Consider the following 24451-nt stretch of genomic DNA (forward strand, 5'->3'; position numbering starts at 1 on the left):
AATACTTGTGAAGTATCGAGTTATTTCGTAAGCACAATGTTGAAGTAACGTGACGAACTTGAATCTCGTGATAATTGAGACAAAAGGAGCGTGGTAGTAGAAAAAGGTAAAATATGTCGTAGGAATAGTTATAACGATAGTAACGATCGTCGCGAACAGAAAGTGACATTCGTTAAAGCCGGCTGAGCATCGAAGCCGCGTTTAATTTCCAAGGCAATTATAATGATAAGAGTAAATCGTGATTCGTATCGAATCCTCCTCCCAAGGAGCCTGCAAGGTACGCACACGGTGTAAGATTCTTTCGATCGTTGATCGAGACCGAGGAACAAGGCTGCTATTGGAATGCCTCGGTAAGGTAGAATGAAACGAACCGTACATCGTCGTGTCTACCTAACGATGAAAGAGGAACTCGGAGGCCAGCAGCACTCCCTCCAATGCATTCTGCCGGCCGATGAGCGTTCAGCTTCAGTCTTTCTCGTTCCTACAGGCAGCCAAGACGCGGTTTTAAAACGAATCAAGCCGAGAAGAGGCTCTGAAAAACATTTCGCGTAGATCGTTATAGAAACGACGAGAGGGTTCCGCGATAACGTCGAATAGAATACGTGATTGGGGTTGCTTCGATTTCGAGGAATGATGCAGCGTCCGATCGGTTCGCGAAAATCGTGAAAATCGCACGAATTTTCATACGATTCTCTCTTTAAGTGAACAGAGAGAAAAACCCGTCGCCTCTACGCAGGAGAATCCCAGTGATCATGAGGGTTTTAAGCACCGTAGTAATTTTCATCAGTATTGATATTCTCCTACCTGCAACAGGTGAGTTTGGTACAAAAATTCGTCGACGTCAACAAATGTCAAAATTTTGGTTCTGACAACGTTCAAACTTCCCAGTCTTTCGCTGATCTCGTGTGTTTGGTTCCACGCTTTTCAAGCTCTACGACAAGTGAAACTGAAAACGCGTAATTCCAATTTTCGTATGAAATAGATTTTGAACAGTCATATAGATTAACTAATACCCGACAATTTTTTTTTTTACAACGATACCATTGTCTTATTTACAACGGTAAAAATTTCGTTGCGCGAAGTCGGTTGATATTCTATTTTCCTTATACATACGAATCATGCGGGACATTCCAGATTTATCCAAACACAAAATCGGAAAAATACCGTTAACGATATGAAAATATTTGTAGGAAAGAGTTAATAAAACGTAATTATTATTCCGCGAAAGCTTCTACGTATACCTACCAATGCATACGGTAAAGAATGAAGAGAAAAAAAAAGCTCACAGATTTACTCGGCAACGAGGTAAACAACGGGTAAAGCTCGACTAGCGCGTCCCGGAATGGTGTTACCATGGCAACCGAATTACGGGATTTCTCTACCCGACAAGAAATAACACGGTACTTTGCAGGAGTCCATTTTGAAACTGTAAACTTATTTCCACGAATCCGGACAAACGATGAAAAAATATTTAATAAAAAAAACATAAAAAAAAAAAAAAAGGAATGGAAGGATACAAAATGCGTTGAAATTTAAAGGATCGTCGTCCCTGCACTCGGCACAGTTTTGTGGGCGTTCGATGCTCTCTCATATTTTTACACAGGCTAATGAACTTTGTTACCGATTCGTGCATACGCCGTATATGTATACCTATATGATACCATGGGCGGTGATCGGAGAAACACATGGGGATTGTGTCGTGTCTCTTAAAATCCTTGTCTTCGGGCCGCGCCTCGGGGTAAGAAAGCAAAAGTTATTATCACTGGGAGTGGTGTTTCGATTTAAAGCTTCTGCACCACGTAGAATAATGAATATCACATATTTGCCATTTAAACTTGTGCTGAAAGTTTTGACAAAGGATTGTATCGAGAGACAGGCTCGGTTATCCAATCCGTAACAGCGTTGGAGAATTAATCGTAAGATGTTGCAAACATTTTGTTTTTTACATAATTCGTTTTGCAAATAACAAAAAGATACGAATAATCAATCCGTCAAATCGCTTTACCATTGAAATCGTAGCCTCTACAAGCTGTTCTCGAATTATGAAATGTGCGAAACACGAAATTAGATTGATTAGCACCACAATTAATCCTTAACTCGATTGAATTGGATATTGAAATCGTTTAGACGGTAAACAGTTTCAACGTTTTTAGGTAACAAGTGGACGATTTTATTATGTATATATATATTTTTTTTAATGTTCTTCAACGTTAACTTCGAATATCTGTCACGACGTTGTAAAGGTTACGTAATCCGATCTTCGACCGGAGCTAGCTGCGAAAGTATAGATATTGCAGCACGTGCTTTTTGATTGCAAATCTGTTTCGATGATTCATTGTCGGTAAGATAGAGATCTCGGTTATACCGTTATTAAAATGAATCGACGATAAAACGATGAGAGAAAAGTGCCGAACTCATTCATTTTAATCTCACATTCGAATATCGAATAAAAACACATCCTAGGCGAGCTTGAACATATTTTCTTGGTTAACGAGAGAGCGCATGTACCTAATCAAATACTCGAAAGAGAAAAGAACCCTCGGAACCTTCCAGCTTCTCTCCTCTCTCCTCTCCCGCTCTCTCGTTGTTCAACAAAACCGAGCGAATAGTCGGGAAGAACGCCTGCGGCCTGTCGGTCTACCAAGCACATTAACACGGTACGCGTGTGTTAAAAGTCTGACGGAAGGACGAAATATCAGGCACGATAACACCGCGGGAGTAAGTTGCACTTTGCGTGCAGAAAACACTGCATCGGTCACGGTTACGCGGCTAAGCGTTGTTCATTCAAAGGACAAACAACACGCGGAGAGGAAGGGATTTCGAAGGAGGGCGAGGTTGTTCGGACGACAAGGACTCCAAGAACAGCCTGCCGAAGGCGTTACGCTACGCAGCCGAGGGATCTTAATGGGATAAAATAAAACTGTCCGATACACACGTCCGAAGTGACAAATAAACAATGAAAATTAGGTGCTAAATTGACGCGTCTCGCGATACTTGGCGCGATTATCAACGCTGGATGAAATTGGTCCGTAAGAGATACGATCGTTTAGCCTGTGTATAATAGTTGACTGGTTGTTGATTACCTGGTATAGTACATTCAAATTGCGCCATTGATGATCGGGCAGGAATTATTGCGGACAATTGTTGGTAAATCATGAGTAGTATACGGAGCGTTAGAAACAGACGTAAAAGTTTAGGCGTAAACGACCATAAAACAGCTTGGTAAGACCGGCGTCGACTTCGTCTCGTCACTTCGGATATACCAGATCTTTACAACTCAGCGGTTTCCAGCATTAGGACAATTTCGAGTGAATGTGCGTGTACGGCATCTTAGCTACGATTTCTTAGAGATTCGTATAAAAACTTCAAACGGCTACTCTTATTTCTAAACGTCTGCAAAGAGCCCCGAAGCGTTAAGATTATCGCGACTTCCGGTGAGTTTCTCGGTAATTTTTTTATCGCTAAGAAGATATGTCCTAGCCCTATAACACAACAGGGGTTTGGCTTTGAACAAAGCGAAGCGGAATCCTTTGAAACTCGGCTATAAATTGCACTATTTATTAATTTTAAATTATCTAGGCTAGCAATGCGCACGTTTCGAGCCGCTGTTTCGATCGCTGTATTGTACATAGACTCGTACACAAGCTGAACGGATGCTTGGAAACTGAGAACACCGCATGACTCACTCGGAACAACGACGTTTGAGAGATTAATCTCATGATCTATGAGAAACAGGGATTATTATGTACGACGTTAAGCTCGTTACGTGTATACTGTATATGTATATGGTGTGTATATATATATATATATATATATATTTATCGAGTGACTCGTAGGTTCGCAAAACTTTGCAGTAGCAACCCATTTCCTCGTTTGTTTCACTATAGTTCATCACCTTGGCCTATTCCTTAAGCTGGAATAAATTGTTAGGAATTGGTTAACGGATTGAAATAACGGAAATGTAGTTTCGAGACAAACGTCCGTTTTATAATTACATTACCGCAAGTTTGATAACGAGCGACGTATTTAAATAAAAATTTAACTTTGTCGAAATTAAAGCTGTTATCTAACGTTTCAACTTTTATATATGAATTTTACCCGTAGATAGATTTCAATCGCCGTAAACGTTGTTTCCTCGTCGATACCACGTTTTTTTTTGTTTTTGTTTGTTTGCTTTTTCTCTCGCTTAAACCATTACGTCATACTTCAACGATAAGAGATGTGTATTATTAAAAGAACGCGGAACTATCGAGAATTCTCTAATGATGAATTTGCTAGCCTTGAATTCGGTTTTTAGCCTCCGATTCTTAGCGTACGTACGACGATAGGTCTTGCATAACACGTCTACGAATAATAACTTACAGCCTCCCTCGATCCACCGTCGTCAAAATAACTTATATTACTAATATCACAGTGTGTAACTAACAATTATGCACTCGTAACGAAAGGCAATTAACAAGTCGACGCACGCTCGTACATCATCAAGTGTGCGCTTCTTGGCAAAGTTTTGTACGATTTGCGTTAAAGTTTAAACGGATACGCAGAGATACATGCATATACCGTTGAAATTCGTTGCGACACGCAGAAACGAGAAGTTAGCACTTGGTTGACGACGGAGTTGCCTCGTTAGATAATTTGCAGTAAGACCTGGAACTGTAGTTTTGTCAAGTAAAGCTGTGTAAACGATGAATTGTTTTTTGTAAATATGCGCGTACAATTTCACTTAGTTGTTATGTAACAACACTACAAACTACGATAGTAACAGTTAATCGCCCAACAATCAAACCGAATGATTCCAGACAGCTGAATAATATTTACAAGCAATTAAAATACGGACAACGATATCTCGGATCTCTGATCAAAAGAGCCAAGGCTAAAACAGCGGCATGTTCACCAGCATTGTTGTACGAAGGCCCGAAACGGAAAGCGGATCAAAAAAAGATACATAAGAAAAAAAGGTCGTGGGAACGAGTGATTTGACTCACGTATAATAATTATCGAGTTATTGTATAAGGTATAAAGTACTCGACGTGCCTCGAGTTTCAGAATACCGAGAGACGACGTGATTGGATTCTGTTATACCTAGAAGGGGAAAGAAAGTACCGAAAATTTGAGAAATAAAAAAAAAAAAAAGAAAAAGAGAAAAAACCGCAGTCTGTTCCTTGCGGCATGTTTGATCGTCGAAAGGAAGAAACTTTTTTGCCATGTTTGGTGATATTTTGCGTCACGTAGACCAACCGAGAAATTTACAATCTGAAACAATTTTTGTTTTTTTTTTTCTTGTGCGGAAGAATATGAAACTGAGAAACCCTGTTATAATGGTTCTGCAGGCCCGACGACAAGTCGAGGAGCAGGGAGAAAAAAAGGATGTAAAAAAGCAAACTGTAGAAAGAACAAAAAAGGAAATCGTGCACGTAGGTACACAAGAACAATAAACAATGCGAATACGGACTTGCTGGCTACAAGAATGAGTCATTAAGTCATTCTATCCCCATCATGTACGAACGAAAAACGAAAAGTAACCGTAGCCCATTTGCTCGCATGAGACTTAATTGCAAGTAAAATATTACAAGCACTTTTTTTTTCTCTTTTCCTCTCTTCTCAGGTAGAAGTTTAGATTCTAGTCTCAAAACTGACGTGGGAATTTTTTCGATACGGACAATTACATGTCCAGGTCTCGTAATTGGCAAATTAAGAGAAACTGCACGAAAGAAAAAAGGTCCAGTCGAGAGCCAACTTCTCCACTAAAAAAAAAAAAAGTATTATACATACTATAATCGAAATCTTGATCGATTAATGCAGCAGTAAATCATAGTTTTCACGAGTTGCAGCCAGCCTGCATTTGACCAAACTGCAATACAACGCGTGACTGTATAAGAATAAAAATCGGCCTCGTCAGAATGCGGATTTGTTGCGTACGAAGGATGATGAAGAAAAAAAAGAAAAAATAACTGGACAATCGAGGGGACGAATTACAAAGATGCACCACCTTAACCCAGAAATCTCGCGGCAAGACGGTTTTCAAGGTGAAGTCCGGTAACGGCGATACAGCGGAAACGCCTCCGCCTAATACGAGCCGCAAAACGTGCGAACTTTCACTATTGTTTATTTCTTACACAACCATTAAAGTCTCCGCTTTGATATTTACCACACAGCCATTCGCGTCAAGGGAACTTATCAAAAGTCGATAAAGACGAAGGGGTTCTTAAGCCACGTGCCGCAGGCGTGTAAACTGTAATATTGAACGCCCATTGTGAGCACTGCAAGCATTATTCAAAACGCGCGGCGTTTCATTGTGTAACGTTTACAAATTTGGACCGAATTTTATTATTATTACACAGCAGCAGCAGCAGCAGCACTTTGCGCAATATTCACTACGTTCGCGACTAGACTAATATTATTCAACCTCCGATTAAGGTACTCGCATTGCAACGCATATCGTCGTTCGTCAAACGCGAATTCGACAACGTGGTCTTTGATTCGTCGCAGTGTAATATTATTCATGCACGTAATTTTTACGTCGCATGTGCGTCTAAATTCCTAGATGTATGAATTAAAAGAATGGCCAAAAATAATCGATTAGATTTTACCGATTAACCGAGTATGATACATTATTTTTTAAACTCGCTTATTTTTCCCAACAATCAATTTTTGTTTTTTTACTCCCACGAACGAAGCAATACAATATCAATTCTTCTCAATAAAGTATCAATTGTTATCATTGTCATACTTACTAAGTACCTGTTTGATACAATAATCGACAGATATATGCACACTTTCACCTGAAACTGTAAAATATTTTTAACGAAACTGCAAATTATCAAAAAACTTTTCCGCTATCAGGACTACGTACTGATATTTACGAAATTTTGGTTTAATATCAATCGAGTCGTGTTCCATTATTTTTAGTTTAGTTTAGTTCAGCGGCCATTGCTAGTATGAATTTTATACGGCTCAGAATTACCGAATAATTCAATTCCTCGTATTTATCATTGAAACTTCGCACATTGTCGGTAATTTTAGTTCTGTTTTTTCGATCCGTGGGATGAACAGCGTCATTTCGTACTAACACGCACGTCAGCTGTATTTGTCCTACGAGCTAGAAATTCAATCCACGCACTTGCTTGTATAAATATAAATCCAATTAAATTGAAGCTTTTTCAGGGCGGAGAGAATTTAAAACGATGAATAAACGTAGAGAAAATCTAAACAAAAAATAAAAATCAAATTAGAAAATTAAAAAAAAAATCAAAATTACCGTCAATTCAGCCTCCGACTGCGCGCCAGCGGCACGAAACGGAGTTGATTTTCCTACTTAATTTAATCAAATCGATTGACCTGTGCACGACTGTAATCGTATTTACGCAGCGAGGCATGTAAAAGCTAAGCCGCAGATATTCATTTTCCATGTACATGCGTACGTACGTACCGACAAATCGTGATTATTCGCCTGGTATCCGGAAGTGCCGAAGCAGCCTGATATTATGTAATGGTCGATAACCCGGGGCACTAATTGTAAGTATTAATAAATATGTTTAGGTTGCAGGAGCTGAACTTGTATGATCATCGTCGTGTTATAAAATGAATCGGATTCTTTATCTCAATAAGTTTTTTATTTTTCGTTTACTTCTTTTCTTTTCTTTCTTTCTTTCTTTGCACAGCGCTACATAATTTACGAACGTTTTACTATTGCACATACGGGAAATGCACACATGTGTGTATATATATAGGAAGAATTGCCGTAAAATAAGGATCCTTAACTCCTAATGCGTCTGCAGTGTGCAGGAGAAAGAAAGGCGAGGGCAGCCAAGCTACTGCGCTCAGTTATACGAATGCGGTAGTAAAATCGGAAATTGTTACAACCCCCGGTTCAGTTTTAGCGTCGGATTTACGACACGAACTTTTCTAACAATTTCTTCTCTCTTTTTTTTTTTTTTTTTTTTCATTTCTTAGTCGTCTTAGTCGTCTTCGTCGTCTTGGTTCCTTGTTCCTTCTTGTAAGTTTTTTCTACAATTCATTCGTGAACCAAATTAAATCGGCCAGCCTGCACGTAAACGTTGTATGATAAATGAGACGTTGCCTTATCCTCTATAAAAAAAAAAAAAAACAAAACTTCAAAATAATCGCAATTAGTTCCGCAAATTTTTGCAACGCGATGTTGTTTCAACGATTAGCAAAAACCTATCGATTACACGGTATCTCTGTATATATATATATATATATATCTATCGTTTATAATAAAAATGGTTTACTTTACACGCTGTCGAAATCGTGCCGACGATGAGAGAAATTCATGGCTTATTGATAGGTGAGGTGGAGGGGCGTTAGAGATTTAGATGAGTAATTATTTGTTACGCAGGAAAGATTGGGACTCGGTTTGACACATCGGCCTGCAAATCTCTGTAATAATTACTTGAATATAAAAAATTACGGTATCAAGATGTCGGTGCGCGTTACTCGATTCCCTGTTATCGTCACGGCAAAGTACTTACGCCGTGTGATGATGTAGAAATAGACACATGAGCCATCGTCTAGGGCACTAATAGGTACAATAATAGTAGGTGGCACATATATATATATGTACACATACTATGTATGCATACATGTGTCTAGATCGACAAAAGCAGCAGACGCGAGAGAGCCAACAACAAATGCCTTTGTACGGGCGATTTTATCAGGAAATTTATTTTTATGAAAGTTATTTTCATCCTAAACGTGGTGTAGAAAAATTCGTAAGATCTTTGAAGGCGGTGGTAAAGTAAGAGAAAGATAAAAATAGAGAAAGAGAAGGAATGAATTGAAAAGGCGTAGCCGAGTGCATATATATGCGTGTATATATGTACACATCTATCTCTGGCATAACGAAGTATGTATAATAAGTAGGACAGGTATTAAAGAAGAAAAGTTGGAAAAAGTTGAATTCGTACAGCTTCTTCGACAATTATAATCATTTCCCTTCTAACTTGAGAGAACTTTTTATAAGATATTATATTTTCTTCCATCCGTATAAGATTTATCGGAACTTTTATATATTCCGGGTATAATCGTGTTCGTTCATTGTTTTTATCATTATTATTATTATTCTACTCATTTCAGCCGCAATCTAATTAATAAGCAAGCGATAAGATATAAGGAAGTTTTCCCCGTTAGATGAAGCTTTCTTTTTATATTCGCGATGAGAACGCTTTAAAAAATACTTACATCTGCGGTAAGGTCACCAGAGATTCACATTGTGCGTTTGTACTGTTACATGACAACGACTGTTTGTCGTCGTCGGTTTCGGAGGAAAGTCAAGTTACACGTAATAAGAGGTGAAAAAAGTTTTGCAATTTGACAAGGTTTCGAGAACACAAAAAAAAAAAAATTCCCGGCGCATATTCGTGCGAAACGGAACGGTGTATATTATTGAATGAATAAATCGAGAAAAAATGGTAAACTTTTTATTTTCCCGTTACGTATGCATGCGAATGCATCAAGATATGCACCGTGCTGTACACGGACAATGAATTATATTGATGGCTATTTGTTATTCCTACGTCAAATTGAGAGAGCCTGTGATAATCTTCTAGGTGTACATGTACGTATTCGTATATGTATACGTATAACACATCCGTACGTGTTCAATCGCTAAATTATAATAATGATATTCAAATAAACGCAGACAATAATACGCGACTGACCGATCAATTAAATATGCATTAATTTTGTTCGATTGTAGACTCATGGCGCGAAAAGCGATATATGCGAAGGATTCCTAGTTGAAATTTCGACGATATTACTGAACAAAGAGGGAAAATGAAAATAAAACAAACGACACGATTGTACCGTTCGACGTTTCAATTTCAAAATGGCATATTTGTGCAGTATTGCGAAAAAAATATTCCCTTCGAGGTACGATATAACGAAATAAGTATAATAAACCATTCAATTACATTTATCGATTTAATTAACCGGTCAATTTCCACGATCCATGTATCAATTAGTTATCAACATCTGTACTTACGCGATGTATCGGACATTATTACATTTCTTTCGAATTAGTAACGCGTCTTTCATCATATCGCTGTACAGTGATTAAATTTAACAACGTGTTTTCCAATGGGGCTTACATCCTTGCAGCATAGACAACTGCATAGACAGCTTTGACACACGAAAGAGAAAGCAGCACCAGCAGCAGCGGCAGCAGCAGCTCGAGCCTAGGAAAGGTTGGAGCTAGAAGAGCTGGTACATCGTGACAATGCTGTTGGCAACGTAGAAAAATTCCCACTCAATTAAATAAGACGCGTGTATGCATGTACGTGTTTACGTACAATGTAAAAAAGGAACCTCGAGTACATCGTACGGAGAATTTTGAGATTACGAACTTAATTGGCCCGCGTCGGTATTTTTCGTTTTCAAATCCCCCCGAGTCGAATTCGCGATATTTCGCGTTTTATGCGAATTTCATGAGGAAAAAAACGAACTGCCAAGATTTCATCGTTTCACGATTACCGTTGTAGCTGCGAAGCGTCAACTTGTTGCATAAATCCTTGTACTATACGGATGAAAGAGAGGGAGGGAGAGAGAACGATATATGTAGGGAAAGAAGAAAGGTTGACGCAGCATCGGAGAGGGAGAAAGATAAGAGACGTCTTCGACTATAGAACGAGCAAGATAGAACTCGCCGCGCCTGGCATTGACCTGCTTGCCGAATACATCGCATACATATATAAATATTCTGGATATCACAGCTCCGCTGTAATATTCGTGTGTCCCTTCATTCGTTCATTCATTCATTCGTTCATTGTTAAATCGCGAGTCTGTCGATTGTTTTATCCATACCTGACCCGCGTGTATACGATACATATGAAATATAATGTTACATTCGATATCTATCGGATGTGCAAATCTAGCTTTTATAAAAACTCACGAAATAAAAGAATTATACAATATAAATGAATATCATAAAAAAAATTAAAAAAAAATATTGGTCACTCATTTTATTCCGAAGCAAGTTTCAACCGAGGTCTGCGGATTCTACGGACGATTTTTTTTTCCCACCGCGGTAATATACGTACTTTTTATTTCCCTGCAGGTTAAAATTGTCAGGGCGACACTCTGTATAGATGAAAGAGAGATAAAAGAAAGGAAAAAAACCACCTCGTGTGGGATAGACACGCGTGTTCGTGTGTATGTATTTATGCATGCGCATCAAAAATACACGGACACGGAACGCGTGAGAACGCGATGAGATTAGTTTTACAAATTACAGCCGACCCGCCGTTACTGCAGTAGGAAAGTTATATACGTTCGTACAATAGAGGAAATGGAGGGGGATTTAGACACAAAAAAATTACGTGGAAAATGTGCCTAGGTTTGAATGTTCGAGGAATTTATTTACCCCCTCTACTTTCTTTCGCAGTCTTTTCGCTTCCCGCTCTCCGCAAATTTCCGGTTCCCATGCGAGAGAGAAAAATCGAAAGCCTGATTTTAACAGATCGGTCAAATATTGAAATTTTTTCGATTTTATTATCAATCGTCGAAGTAACAAAGATTTCAGAGTATCGGCCATAAATGAAATGTGTACAAATATCGATAATAGTGCAAATTCACGAACGCGTGACATACCCTATGAATAATTTCGTCGTTTCTAAGACGCGACGGGAATTCCAAGGGTGAATGTGAAACGACGCAACAGGTTAGAGCGAAACTGCCGCAGAGACAAATTGCTTGAGCCTCTTTTTCTTGCGGTCGCGTGTTTGCTTTGGGGTGATTCTTTTATTCGCATTTTACCGCGCGTATAAGCCTCGGAATTATAAAAGTTTCACTATTCAAGGTATTCAAAAGATGTTACTCGAAAGGTTTTGACTCAGTGAAAAGCCTTACATGCATTTATGCATGTACACGGATGAATAAAAACATTTTTTCAAAGATTTGTTAATTTGTTATTAATTGTTTTCTCTCATTGTCAGCCGATTCGAACAGCAGGCAGACGTAACAGCGATTCGGAATTGCAAACATTCCGCTTTTAAAATATCGCGAAACACCGCCGAGAACAAGTAGTGAAAAATTCTACTCGACAACGTATATATTATAAGCTTAAATGGGCACGCATAGACGATGACCTTGTTCAGGAAGTTGTTCTGATTTTTTTCATCCTCCTTCTCTCTTTCTTTGCCAGACATTTATCAAGTCTAGAGCCTTGGCTGATCTATCTATGCTGTATAAGCATGGATTTCTCTTCATATAAATACGTCCACTTTATACATGTATATATATATATATATATATATATATATATATATATATATATATATATATATATATATATATATATATATATATATATATATATATATATATATATATATATATATATATATATATATATATATACTTAACCGCAACGCGGGATTGATTCTCAACGATTTTTCAATCGCCCGCATGCGGAATGGAACAAAAAGCGCCAAATATCGGATCGAAATGTACACACAATATACATGTATATTCACTGATAAATTGCGTTGGGTAAGCCGGTTAACTGAACCGGTACATCAGAAAGTAGTGAATTATGGTTTGGAAGATAAATTTCAATTTCTAATGAATCAGCGAAAAATTTAAGATCGAAAATAATCGCGAGGTGAATCGAGGCGAGGAACAAAAAATGAGTTATTGTAACTCGGGGTATAGTTAATCAACTCAAATCTTGAAGTATACATTTAGCTATACGTAAACATTGAATTTTCCGTTTTATGCAACTGCACAGTTTCGCCGAAAGGTTCAGCAATTAACGTGGATAGTTTCTTTCCGAAATAACCGTTTGGTTCGAGAATATTTACAGCGCAAATTTAAAACAAATATAAAAATAATAACATTTATGTCGAGTAAAAAACAAGTGTGATTAATTAACGAATTTTCTACCGTTCCATAAGACGAAGATTGCTTCAGTCATGGCGTATTTCAAAGTGATAAATACTGTATACATTTCTATAAATGTATGAACTGCATTTGCAGATAGAAAAAGTATAAATGGCAATCCTTAAAATGGTCATCTTTCCACAAGCCTCGTGGTAGCTGGATTAAACCTCTCGTTAGAGTTTCACAAGCCAGCTTATAAGCAGCAGCTTAATTCGTTAATTGGTCACAATGAGGAAAGAAATTGCCTAAATGAATCAACCTCTGCAGCGTAACAAAAACTCGCCTCAAGATACTTGCATCGGTAAACTCGAACAATTAATTAAACCGCGCGTAGTTCGCGGCATAATCGTTGAAACGATATTTTTTTTTTTTCTTCTTTTGTTTTTTATATGACAAAATAAAGTTGCAATAGAAGACGAAGATGGCAACCACGCTAAAGGAAAACCTTTCGTGCAAAGTTTCTCAAGTAGATTCTTTCACTCGCAATATATGTAACGCGTCAACGAGAATCGACGTACTCTTGTGTAAAACTTACAAGTTTTTTGGTTTAAAAACTTGATAAAAACTTCAAGGATCAATCAGCCCCGAAATCAAGGTTAGAAACAGTGGCCAACAATTTTTAACAAAATCTTTACCAATGTTATTACTTACTAGTCGAATCTCAGACAATCCTAAGGCTGCGAAGTAACGATTATTCTAAACGTGCATCGTGTTGAAGTAACGTTACCAACTTCAACCTCATTTATACCAGAGAGGGTTGAAAATGATTGGACTCTGGTGTATTTCTGAATTGAAGAAAAATATGATGCAGGTACAAAAAAAGTCAGTTCAAGCGCCAAATTGTTTTCTCGACGAAAAAAAAGTAAACTCGTTGGCTGAAAAAATGATTTCCAATTCCCGGGATAGAAAATTGATATTTTCAATTTTTCCATGACCAAATAAAAAATCCCCAACGACCTCCTTTAAATACCCCGACATGTCCTGGTTCGTGGCCACCCCGTCTCTTCCCAACTTTCGATTTACACGGTCCAGTCGATCGATCCTCAACTCGAGTCTCTCGACGGAGGGAAACGGACGACGATGACGAGTTGAATGCAAAAAGGTGACCGGGTGTCGACATTTGTATGCATTGCATCGAGTGCAGTATTTCCTGGGTCGGTGGTGAGCCCGAGCGGTTCCAACCCTCGGCCAACACACTCGACATCTCCGAACCGTCATTTCTCCTCCTTCCCAAGTATCGGCGACGACGGTACCTGCAGAAGGAGCAGCGACAGCGACAGCAGCCAGCACCAACCGCCTTTCGCGTCCTGATTACTGTTTTCCTTCGACACGGAGTTCGCCACCTCGTACGCCCGGGGGACCGCACTTTGTCGAGGCAACCTATCGGAAAATAGGGAAACCAGCTTGACGGTTCCCCGCACGCTCCTCTCCTCTCCCCCCCCATCTTCTCTCATAAGCCGCGCCCGCACCGCGTGGCGTTAGCCGAGGATGGAATGAGATTCCACTTCTAATCACGTTTTCCACCAGCGGTCCTGCAGGAAAGTCGTTACGTAGTTGACACCACGCGACGGCCGTGACACCGTCCGAGTTTAGAGCATCGTCTCCAACGGCCTTCCGCCGCCTCGATAACGCCACGACGAATTTCCATATCTTGACCAATGTCAGAGTACGGTATAGCCGCAAAGCGACGTGGACCGAACGCCTGTCACGATTCCAGGCTACCTTGAAAGGTGTCTTTCGCGCGATTCGACGACACCGTTAATGAAACACGTCGCAGGTACCTCGCGTATCTGACGCACACAACTTTTATAGGCAAATGCACGGAGAAGGAAAGTTTTCCAATTCTGCAGGTACCGACTTAGGATACGGCCGAGCGCTTCTACCTTGGCAACGATGCGGAATCTTTACTCCCGGGATTTTTTTTTTTTTTTTCATTTCTTTTTTATTTTTTGTACATACCCTTCGTTTCAATAGCTAGTCATTTTTCTTTATTTTTCATTCGTAGTTATTCTCTTTCAATTTGACTACACGGAAAGTTGGGATTGATTGTGAAATGAATATACCGTCTAGTCGTGGCCGGGTGATCGTGTTTGGTATGTGAATGAAAAGATGCGAGATGAGGTAAAAAGTTGGATGAAAAGTTTGCCGCAAATTGAATCGTGACATTTATTCTCAAGTACCTATACATGTCTGGTATTCCTTTCAATCCGCACTTTCTAGCAAGAATTTCATTTCGACTATATGATAACAAAGCTGACATTGTTACATTTTTAGTGTCAATTGTTCAACTGTACGACAAGATTATAAGAGAGACGGTATACCATTGTGAATTTCTAAAACGACGTCGATTAATGAGGAAGTAATCAATTAAACCGTGTGCGTCGAGTTACGGAAAAGCCGTTCAATTTGTACGAAGAGATAACCGGGAAGTAAAATTTTAGATGCATGTATATGTATGTGTATATAAGTACGTATACGCAAAGCCGTTCGAATTGGAATTACTAATGAGACCGTGACTTCGAAGTCGAAGCCTTCTTAGGTGTGAAATAATTGGTCCTGAGATTGAAGATGGTGCGAAACGGCGCCGAGGTTTCCAGGTACCGATGCTGGCATGTCGACGAATTTACTAGCTGAAGTGAAGAGCGCAACAAACGCTCGGCGTGGAAAAAAAAACAAACAAAATAACAAAAAACCATTTAACGCGAGAATAAAAATAAGAAGCGAACGTGATCCACAAAAGTAATATCAACGGTGTCGTCTTACTTTCGAAATCAGAGACTGGACTGCTTTGCAAAAAACAAATTTGAAAAAAGAAACTCGCAGTAAACCGAGGGAATTCAATCACCCAGTTTAACGATCCTTTTCAGTCTATAAAATTGAAAGGACTTTAGAAGGAATAAATTGAATTGCACCAATGGGAACAAATTTTCCGCGTTCAATTACACAAACTTCTGCTATACCGCGTGACGCGTAAAGCTGAGGAAAACTGTATTCCGTTTGCATTTCGGAATGCCGATGATACGGTGATTCGTGCCGACGAGTTTCCTACACTTTTTCAACGACGCTGAATCGACCACGTGTCTTACGAGGAAGGTATCCCGTTCTAGTTTTTGGTCTACTCTGACATATTAAAAAAGAAACGAAATCGGAGTGATCGACCTGGACAGCTCCCTTGCGAGTCCCGAACGGGATGGATGGAGTAGGAGGAGGACAAAGTGGACGAGGAGGCATGCACGATACCTGGACGTTCGGAAACAGAAGTGGATTCGCGGGACGCGAAACGCGGCACGTTCCGAACGCAAACGCAGAGATCCGGACGTATTATCGTTTGCGGAATGCGTGACCACGAGGGGTATTAACGACCCCAACCAAAGGAGAAAGGGGTCACGCGTGACTCCGCCGTGTGTGTATTTCACTCGTTTGCCTCGATCCCTGCAGCGTGCGGGATATTAAACTGCACGCCGTGCAGGCGTTCATAACGCGAGCGATAATAATTGTTTAGCAATGCATGATCGCGGTGAGTATGATCCGTAAACATTTTCCATTCTCGAATAAATAAATAAATAAACGAATGAACGAGTGATACTTTTTTAACATTACGTACGAGCACAGCTATGTTATATCATAATTTTCACAGTACGCATAAATCAACGATTTGCCTCCATCGCCTATAACTGTATATATTCGCGTACGAATAAATTTGAATTATTGAGTGATCCCTTATCCCGGGAATTTGTCACGTGCTTTCCCACATTACGTTCAAATTATTATTCATCAATATCGTCTGATTTCATTTGTTTATTTGCTTCTTTACCCCCTTCGTTTTGTTCCTTCTTCGTTATTAAACAAACGTATTCTGCGTAAGGTAGCATATCGTAAAAAGAAGGTGGGAGGATTAAACTGAAAATCATAATAACGTCACTACGCACCTTATACTTGACTTCGGTATCGTTCAAACTTTGCTTTTCACTAGTGCCCGTGGAAATGTACTTTTTCCGTTTACAACGAATCACTGCACTTTGCATGCTTCGTAACGACAAACACGAGCCTGATATATAAAACGCGATGATGCCACGCGGGATAATCCCTTCTTGCAAGAGCAACACCTTTCACCTGATATGCAGCGTGAGGCACGCACTTAGAACAATTCGAATTCGAATATTTTTCATTGGCACTCGGCCATAAGTCAAGGAGAACACCGCCCACGATATTACGTCAAATCGATTGCATCGTCTTGATCGTTGCGCAGACAATGGGTTCGTATGCAGGTTGTAGATACGAGGCTCTCGACTTAAAAATTTGCCATTCGGTACGTGCGTAACGGATTCATAATCTGTCGACATAATCAACGATACATCATGACGAAATTTTATTTTGCATTTACCGCCAATGCGAGGTGGAACAAAACGAAGCCTTTGTCTCTTGCATTCTTAACAGGCTGCGGACCCAATTCACGATCGTCACAGTTTTCATCATACGTATGCGTATATTTCTCTCTGCATGTTCGGCATTGAAAAGTATGAATTATTTATATTACCTTTTAAAACATAACACTCTGTTACTAATCAAGAATGAATCAGAAAAAGGGTAATCTTTCTATAATAATTTAGCAAGTTAGCGAGATTAAAAGAATTTGCCTTGTACCGTGGATGAACGGGGAAATAAAACTTCGTCATTACGTAACTATTCGATAAAAACTTGGAATTCCATTGCAGAGAGCAATGCGTGTGTAAAAGTATAAAAGTATAAAGTATACTTAGAGCAAAGCGAAGGTATTTCAATGCGAATTAATAATTAGTTCATTGCTAACGACGATAAGTAATCAATGTTACGTTGGCTTTCTGGTGAAAAAGAGGGAAGGTAAAGGAAGAAGAAAACGAAGAGGTGAGAGCAAAAAAAAAAAAAACTTGCTCCCAGTAATCAATTCAGAAAAATCCAGGGACACTTCCCCTCGTTACGTCGACTGTATAACGAAGTCAATTATTTGAAAAGCTTCTGAGAAGTTTTCATCGCTCTGTACGTGTAAATCCACGTACCTATATATATATATATATATGAATTTTGCCAGGTTAATAATAAATTTGTAGGCATAAGATACATCGTACATGTATGCGTAATATGTACCAAATCTACCAACCGTACCTACCAAAGCACGCGTGAGCGCTAAACAATTTTTTCTCGATCATTAAAAACAGTTTACACAAATATTTGCTCGGAAATTCATAACGTAGGTGTTATGTGTAGGTATGTATGAAACTTGACGCAATTATTCCAGACGGAGTCGAAGATCGAGGCCAGAGCGGATCGAAGATCACTAAAAGGACGAAGCCTCTCGACCCGGAGGAGGAGGATTATTATTACGACGATGTAGACGAGCGGAACAATCCAACGAATGGAGCGCCAGTCGCGCCCCCAGGATTTCTGAGTCCTTCGGTGAGAGAGTACCTGGATCTTGGTAAATCTATACCCGGTAAGTGAAAAAAATTCTGGCAAGACGTTAAAAAACCTCCCCCAACAGTATCCCAATTATTTATCCGTCACGACGGACACCCCGATCAGGTGTCATGAAAATAACTATCATTAGTTAGTTATCGTCCGCTGATGCAGAAACGAAACTAAGGTAAAATGTCGAACGAGTTTCGTCGTAACGCCGTATGGATTTAATTGAAAAAGAGTCATATCAATAGTCTCGGACGTCTTATACGGATCGGCGATTGAATCAATATAGCAGCCGGCATGTCTAAAGTTATCTCATTGACCTGACGATTCTCAATCTCCTGAAGGGTTATGCTATTCCTGGCAGTCTGGTATAGGATAATGAAATACCTCTCCCTCCAGACTAGATCAACGTCGAGGAGATTCTGGTTTCGCGTCACGCCGGGACACACGCGGAAACATGCACGAACTTACACATGCACACACCCCTGTTACCGCCCACAAGTATCACGGATGCATCACCGCGATGCAGAGCTGCAGCTTGCGACGTGTGTGCGGCCTTGCAGGGTTCACCACCACCACCACCACCACCAGCAGCAGCAGCAGTTTCATCCGCTTCACTGATTTTACGATGATGGGCGAGCGGAAATGTAAAAGAGAAGCTCTAAAGCTCAACTACGGTCCTTCATTTGCCAAACATGAGAAGTAGATTTTCATGCGAGATAACCTTTCCCGCCTTCCTACTTCCCATTTACCCCTGCTGCTGCATCTTCCTATTCCTATTTCTATTTCCATCTCTATCTCTATTTCTATTCCTATTCCTCTTCCTCGACGTTTTCTCACCTGCCGCACCTCGGGCATTAGGTGACGGCCAAGCCTGCCGCCCGTCGTGCGTAAAAATCGAGACCATTGCAACCACTGTTACCGAAGAAGGAGTATCTCTCTCCAGACTCTTTATAACCATACGGGAATGGCTCCATCATGTCATGTCCCCGCACTCGCGTAGGCGTTCCTCCTCTTCACGCAGCATTTTCATCCTGTCCGGGCGTGCCGGTAGTGTGTACATCGATGCCGATGGTATGGTTAGTGGTGGTGGTCGTGGCGGTGGTAGTTGTGGTGGTGGTGATGCATACCTACTGCCATTCACCTAGTGCTCTTTTGTTTTGGTTGTCATAGTAACCGGTGGTAACGTCAAACGTCGCGGTATTGAACGGGATCACCGCTCTATCCCACAATGTTTTACAGCTGCAGGTGCGGATGAAGGAGGAATGTTTTTTTTACTTTTTTTTACTTTTTTTTTTCTTCTTCCTTCTACTCCTTTCTACTTCTACTTCAGTCTTTCAGACTCCATCGTTCATTTCGAATTGTACACTGTCCCAGTAATCGGACAGCGATGCCATCAAAGTTTTGCAAAGTTGATGAAGTCTTTGGAAAACTTTGACAACAGCTGTATTTTCTGTTTTCGAGTTTTTTTTCTTTTTTTGTCTTTTTTGAGGGCGGGAGGGAGGGAGGGAGGAAAGGCGAAAGGCTTTTGTTTCATAAATAACCCCCGATCTCGATCACTAAGAGAGATACAAGGTACCACAAGAGAGGAGGAAAAGATGGAACGAAACAAAATGGCAACAACAGTAATTCGAGTTTTCAAACTGAACAGAGAGGTTTGCCTGCTCCAAACCGCGGAGGAATTTAGGTACCTACCTCGGTGACTCGAAATCGCTGCCAGAGTTCATTTTATAAAAATTAGAACACATAACTCCAATTAGGGTGTGTGCATGTACTAATTGCCAGATATTTATCTGCATTCTCCGCTCTCTGTTGTACATATCCGGCAGCCTGCCCACTGCGGCCGTTGTATAAAAGCTTGAAACGATAATAATTCGAACAACGCGCGTTCGAACAAACAAAATACACAGAATAATGAAACCGAGTTCACGTGAAGTTTTGAAAAATTAACGTTATATACGCACGTTTGTACACTGGGAAATTATTGCGGATTATTGACAAAGACAATTTCACGCCACGTGCAAAAACAAAAAAAAAGGAGAAATTTTTAAATACAAATTAACGTGATTAAAAGACCGTCGCGTTCGACCCGATTGAAGAAAGGTTTTCTCTTCCTCCCTATTGCAATAATTAAAGATTAAAAAATAAGTTTCACTTTTACGAAACGATGTTAATTATTCATTTTACAGTCATAACTCTACATATAATTGCACTACGCACCGCATGTACAAAAGTGTTTGCTTATACGTGTAATACTAAATGGAAAAAAAACAAAAAAAAAAAAAAGTATAGCGTACCCTACACAAGGCGCAATTTAACTTTTAATACTTTGCAAAAGTTGTGTATGTAAAATAAGATCGAGTAGTTTTCCCGTTGAGTTTTGTACTCTATTTTTACTTTTCTTCAATTTACCTTCGATTTTTTTCTTCTTCTACTTCTTCCATACCCGTGCCGCAAACGTTTCTATTTCGACTGCATCGAGCAGTGTAAGCTGCAACCTCGATGCGACGATTGGCGTGTGCAATAGATGTGTATGTAATATATACGTATGCGTGTATACGTACGAACGGAACATATACGGAGAGCCGTCACTCCGCGGGGAAAATAAATTTTGTTGACAGGTTTATACAAAATTGCAAAGTTTCCTCCCTCCGACCAGCCCGAAGTACAGCAGCGAACTGAATTTACCCTTCGTGGATCCAAGATATAATTACTTGGAGCTAACTTGCGAAGATTCTGAAGTAGTTCACGTGTATCCGTATTATACGTGTATACGCTGGGTATGTACCAAGAAGCACGTTGATTACCGAATCAAACTCCGCTAATTTCAAGGCTCTTCGACTAGCGGGAAGAACGGAAACAGACCGTGCACTGCTTCTCTATATCTTGCGGTCGCTGACAGAGATCGAATCCCTTCAGCTAATATAGTCTAATTCTACCTCTATATCGATTCGAAACGCTGTTGTGAAATTGCACGATGCTATTGTCCGTCTTCAAAATCCCAACTTCCCGCACGTTATAAAATGGTCAATCGTAGCTAACGACATGCTGCATCGTTACCACTTGTAGAACGATTTACGCCGTATACCACCAAGTTGTCCCAGGAAGTTGAGACGGAACCTGATTAGAGTATACACGTCAAACTCGCCGTCTGATTACCACTGACTCGTTTATTCATCGACAGCATTCGCATCCCTAATCATCCCAATTTTCGAATTACACAAGTAAGCAAGGACACGCGCGCGTTAAGGATACAGTATATTACAAATCATCCGTATTCCATACTTCATCACGTATACATTCGCTTGCTGGTAATCGGCTGAGAATGCCGTATACGTTGAACCGAATAACGGGTGGGGGTCAAAATCCCTAAAGACCAAAAAGTCGTCTGGTCGAAAACCCGAAATTTTCAAGGGACGAATTTTAAAACGAACCATCAGCGCACCGAAGCTGGGATTTTTGATAAAACAATTTTCCCGAAAGTTCATTTAACCGAACGCTTTCTTATCCGAAAATGTATTTTCAGAGCAGTCGGCGTTCCGAATAACCGAAGCACAGAATGTGGAGATGCAGAAAAATGAAAGTTCCGAAATTGAAAATTGAGAGAGGCTGATACTTCGGACACCCACAAAACCGAAAAAAAATTAAATGTCGACGATCAAAGTTCCGTAGGAGCAAAATTAAGATTCACAAACTGCAGAAGAACCAGAATGCCGAATTCAAACTTTCGGCATTTTCTGCAATTCTGTCGTAGCGGGTTTCGGGATTTCGACCTTTCGAGTCTTCGGTCAGTCGTTTTTGGTAAATTCAGATTCGTAAATTTTCGACAAAGGCACGAGTCTGACATCTGAAAAGTCGAATTTTTAACTGTTCGCTGTTTTCTCAATTCAATATTTTGCCCTTCGTAATCTTGGACAATCTGAGAAAAAAAAACAAAAATGTCGGTATAAATTTATTTATACATTTTTGCGTTCCAAATTTTCATTTTTCGACAGATCATCTTTTCGTATTTACGGTCTGTCCACATTTTCAACCGTCGGTAATTAGACTTTCGGGATTCCGTCCCGTCGACTTTTTGATCTTTCGTATATTTGTAACCTACCCCGATTAATAACGATTAACTTTGTTGCAGGAAGGCCAGGAACGGATTACCCGGTCCTAGGGACAGTGCCATACACGAATTTTTACTGCGACGATCAAGCCTATCCCGGTTTTTTCGCCGACGTTGAAACAAGGTGCCAGGGATGGCATTACTGCGACATAGACGGAAGACAGGCGAGCTTTCTCTGTCCGAACGGTACTCAATTCAGCCAGGCAGTATTCGTCTGCGATTGGTGGTTCAACGTCAGGTGCGAACTAAGCCCCAAGCTTTACGCCATCAACAGTCGCCTCTACCAAAGGCCGACGGAAAGCCCGACGAGGCCGCATCGTGTCATAACCAAGGAGTTGCTCGAAAACATCTTCGTCAAGCGAAAATGAGAGGAAATCGAAGACGATACGAAAGAAGGGAGAATAATTTGAACAAAGATACGCTTTTTTACGAGAGGGTAAAAAACGGAAAATTCAAAATGGACAAATTACTATTCGATTCTTGCGGTGAATTATTACGCGTAACGATGTAACATCCTTAGTACTTAAACCGTATATATGGGGTGGTCAAAATAAACGTGAACAAGGTTTGACCTCGACCCCCATCGAATTCGTCGCCGATTTATTTCCTACTTCTACTCTACTCAAATATAAATTTTAAATTCTGAATTGGTCGTAAATAATTTTTGTCAGAATTTTCCGACAATCGCAAGTCATTGTTTTCGACGAAAAATGTACAAAAATCAATTTTTCTCAAAAACTACATTCTCGAAAAATTTCAAACTTTTTTTTTAATTATCTTTTGACTAAAAGGAAAACTTTCTTTTACATTTCACGTAAAATCGCCCGGCCGTTGTTTGGTAGCTAAGTTTCTTTTTGCACATCAATATGCATGTTATTCGGATTGTAACAATTGGCCGCAATATTTCTTCGATCCATTATTCATCCACTCGGTAAAAAAACGACGACTTACGATTTTCAGAAAATTCTGAAGAAATTATTTTCGACCAATTCAAAAAAACAACCCAATTTTTTGCCAGATGCACAGTTTTCGAGTTCTGCAAGATGAGATCTAAAATACCTACTCCTAAACGACAGGTGGAACAAAAACTGAAAAAATTAGAAAATTTTATACTTGGTGGAGTAGAAATATGAAATAAATCGGCTACCGATTCATTTGGACTACCTCGCATGCATGTACAACAAATCGAAAGTATGTTACTTCATTTCAATATCAAATTATTTTTCGGCCCTCACGTTGTTCGTACAGGTTGTAAGAGAAAAAAAAAAAAATTAGGGCATTGAACTTTTGTAATACGTCACGAATCTTTGCGATTCACGACATCTGTTGTTGAGCGACGAATGATGAGAAATGTAAATACACGGATACGGTATTGTTACAATAGCTGTAGCAACTAACTAACGGTTAATTTAAAACATATTTTGTATTGTCAATATATTATACGTGAAGTTGAAGAAAAGGAGGGGGAAAAAAAATACGAGTAAAAAGTAAAAGCTCTGTTGTTATCCTGGTTACGTGGATAGTTTTGCGGTGTATAGTTATAACTTCGTATATAGCGTATATTATAATAATTATAATTGACAATTGTTATTTTTGTACATAGAAAATTCTGTGAACTAGCATAACAACTTTGCAACAGAAAAATTCATTGATATATAATTATATACTCCGATGAAAATACACGCGAAGCAGTGTGTTAATTAAATCGAATCTCACCGTTTTGAGTGTACGTCGTTTAATTTTACTTTTTCTCTTCTTTATCGTTATTCGTAATTTACTTTCACATTTCGCATCAAGATTTTACGAGATCGTAATCCGACGAAAATTTATAAACGCAACCATACACGTTACAGAACCGTCTTGGGTTATTTTAAAGACGGCGCACCAGGTGGCTGTTTTTAGTTAAACGAATTCACGGAGGCTACTTTCGTACCAACGAAGGGGGACAAAAACGTTTACCTGAAACGCGGCGGCTATACGCAAGGCTTGCGATAAAATTTGAAA

At 39.6% G+C, this 24451-nt stretch overlaps 2 protein-coding genes across 4 annotated transcripts in view; one reads left to right on the forward strand and one right to left on the reverse strand.

The window, feature by feature from the left end:
* The window catches only part of LOC107218542 (RING finger protein 17), a 101060-nt gene that overhangs the window by 8974 nt on the left and 67635 nt on the right, over positions 1-24451 (reverse strand). The gene's annotated exons all lie outside the window — the stretch shown is intronic.
* On the forward strand, positions 461-23785 carry LOC107218548. Of its 2 annotated transcripts, XM_015656457.2 has the most exons (3): positions 461-813; positions 18173-18367; positions 22469-23785. In XM_015656457.2, exons 1-3 carry the CDS (start codon positions 753-755, stop codon positions 22813-22815), a joined length of 603 nt encoding a protein of 200 aa, XP_015511943.1. In that variant the 5' UTR covers positions 461-752; the 3' UTR covers positions 22816-23785. The 2 variants fall into 2 exon arrangements, with proteins under 2 accessions (XP_015511943.1, XP_046595020.1); XM_046739064.1 differs by lacking the exons at positions 461-813; positions 18173-18367 and adding an exon at positions 19029-19410.

The sequence above is a fragment of the Neodiprion lecontei genome, chromosome 1 (assembly GCF_021901455.1).
Source record: "Neodiprion lecontei isolate iyNeoLeco1 chromosome 1, iyNeoLeco1.1, whole genome shotgun sequence".
In the NCBI taxonomy this organism is placed as follows: domain Eukaryota; kingdom Metazoa; phylum Arthropoda; class Insecta; order Hymenoptera; family Diprionidae; genus Neodiprion; species Neodiprion lecontei.

Excerpts from the sequence above, each read along its gene's own strand:
- LOC107218548 (XM_046739064.1), top strand. The coding sequence starts at position 19,032 with ATGAGAAGTAGATTTTCATGCGAGATAACCTTTCCCGCCTTCCTACTT. Across the intron at positions 19,411-22,468 it reads TGTGTACATCGATGCCGATG|GAAGGCCAGGAACGGATTAC; the intron begins GTATGGTTAGTG and ends ACTTTGTTGCAG.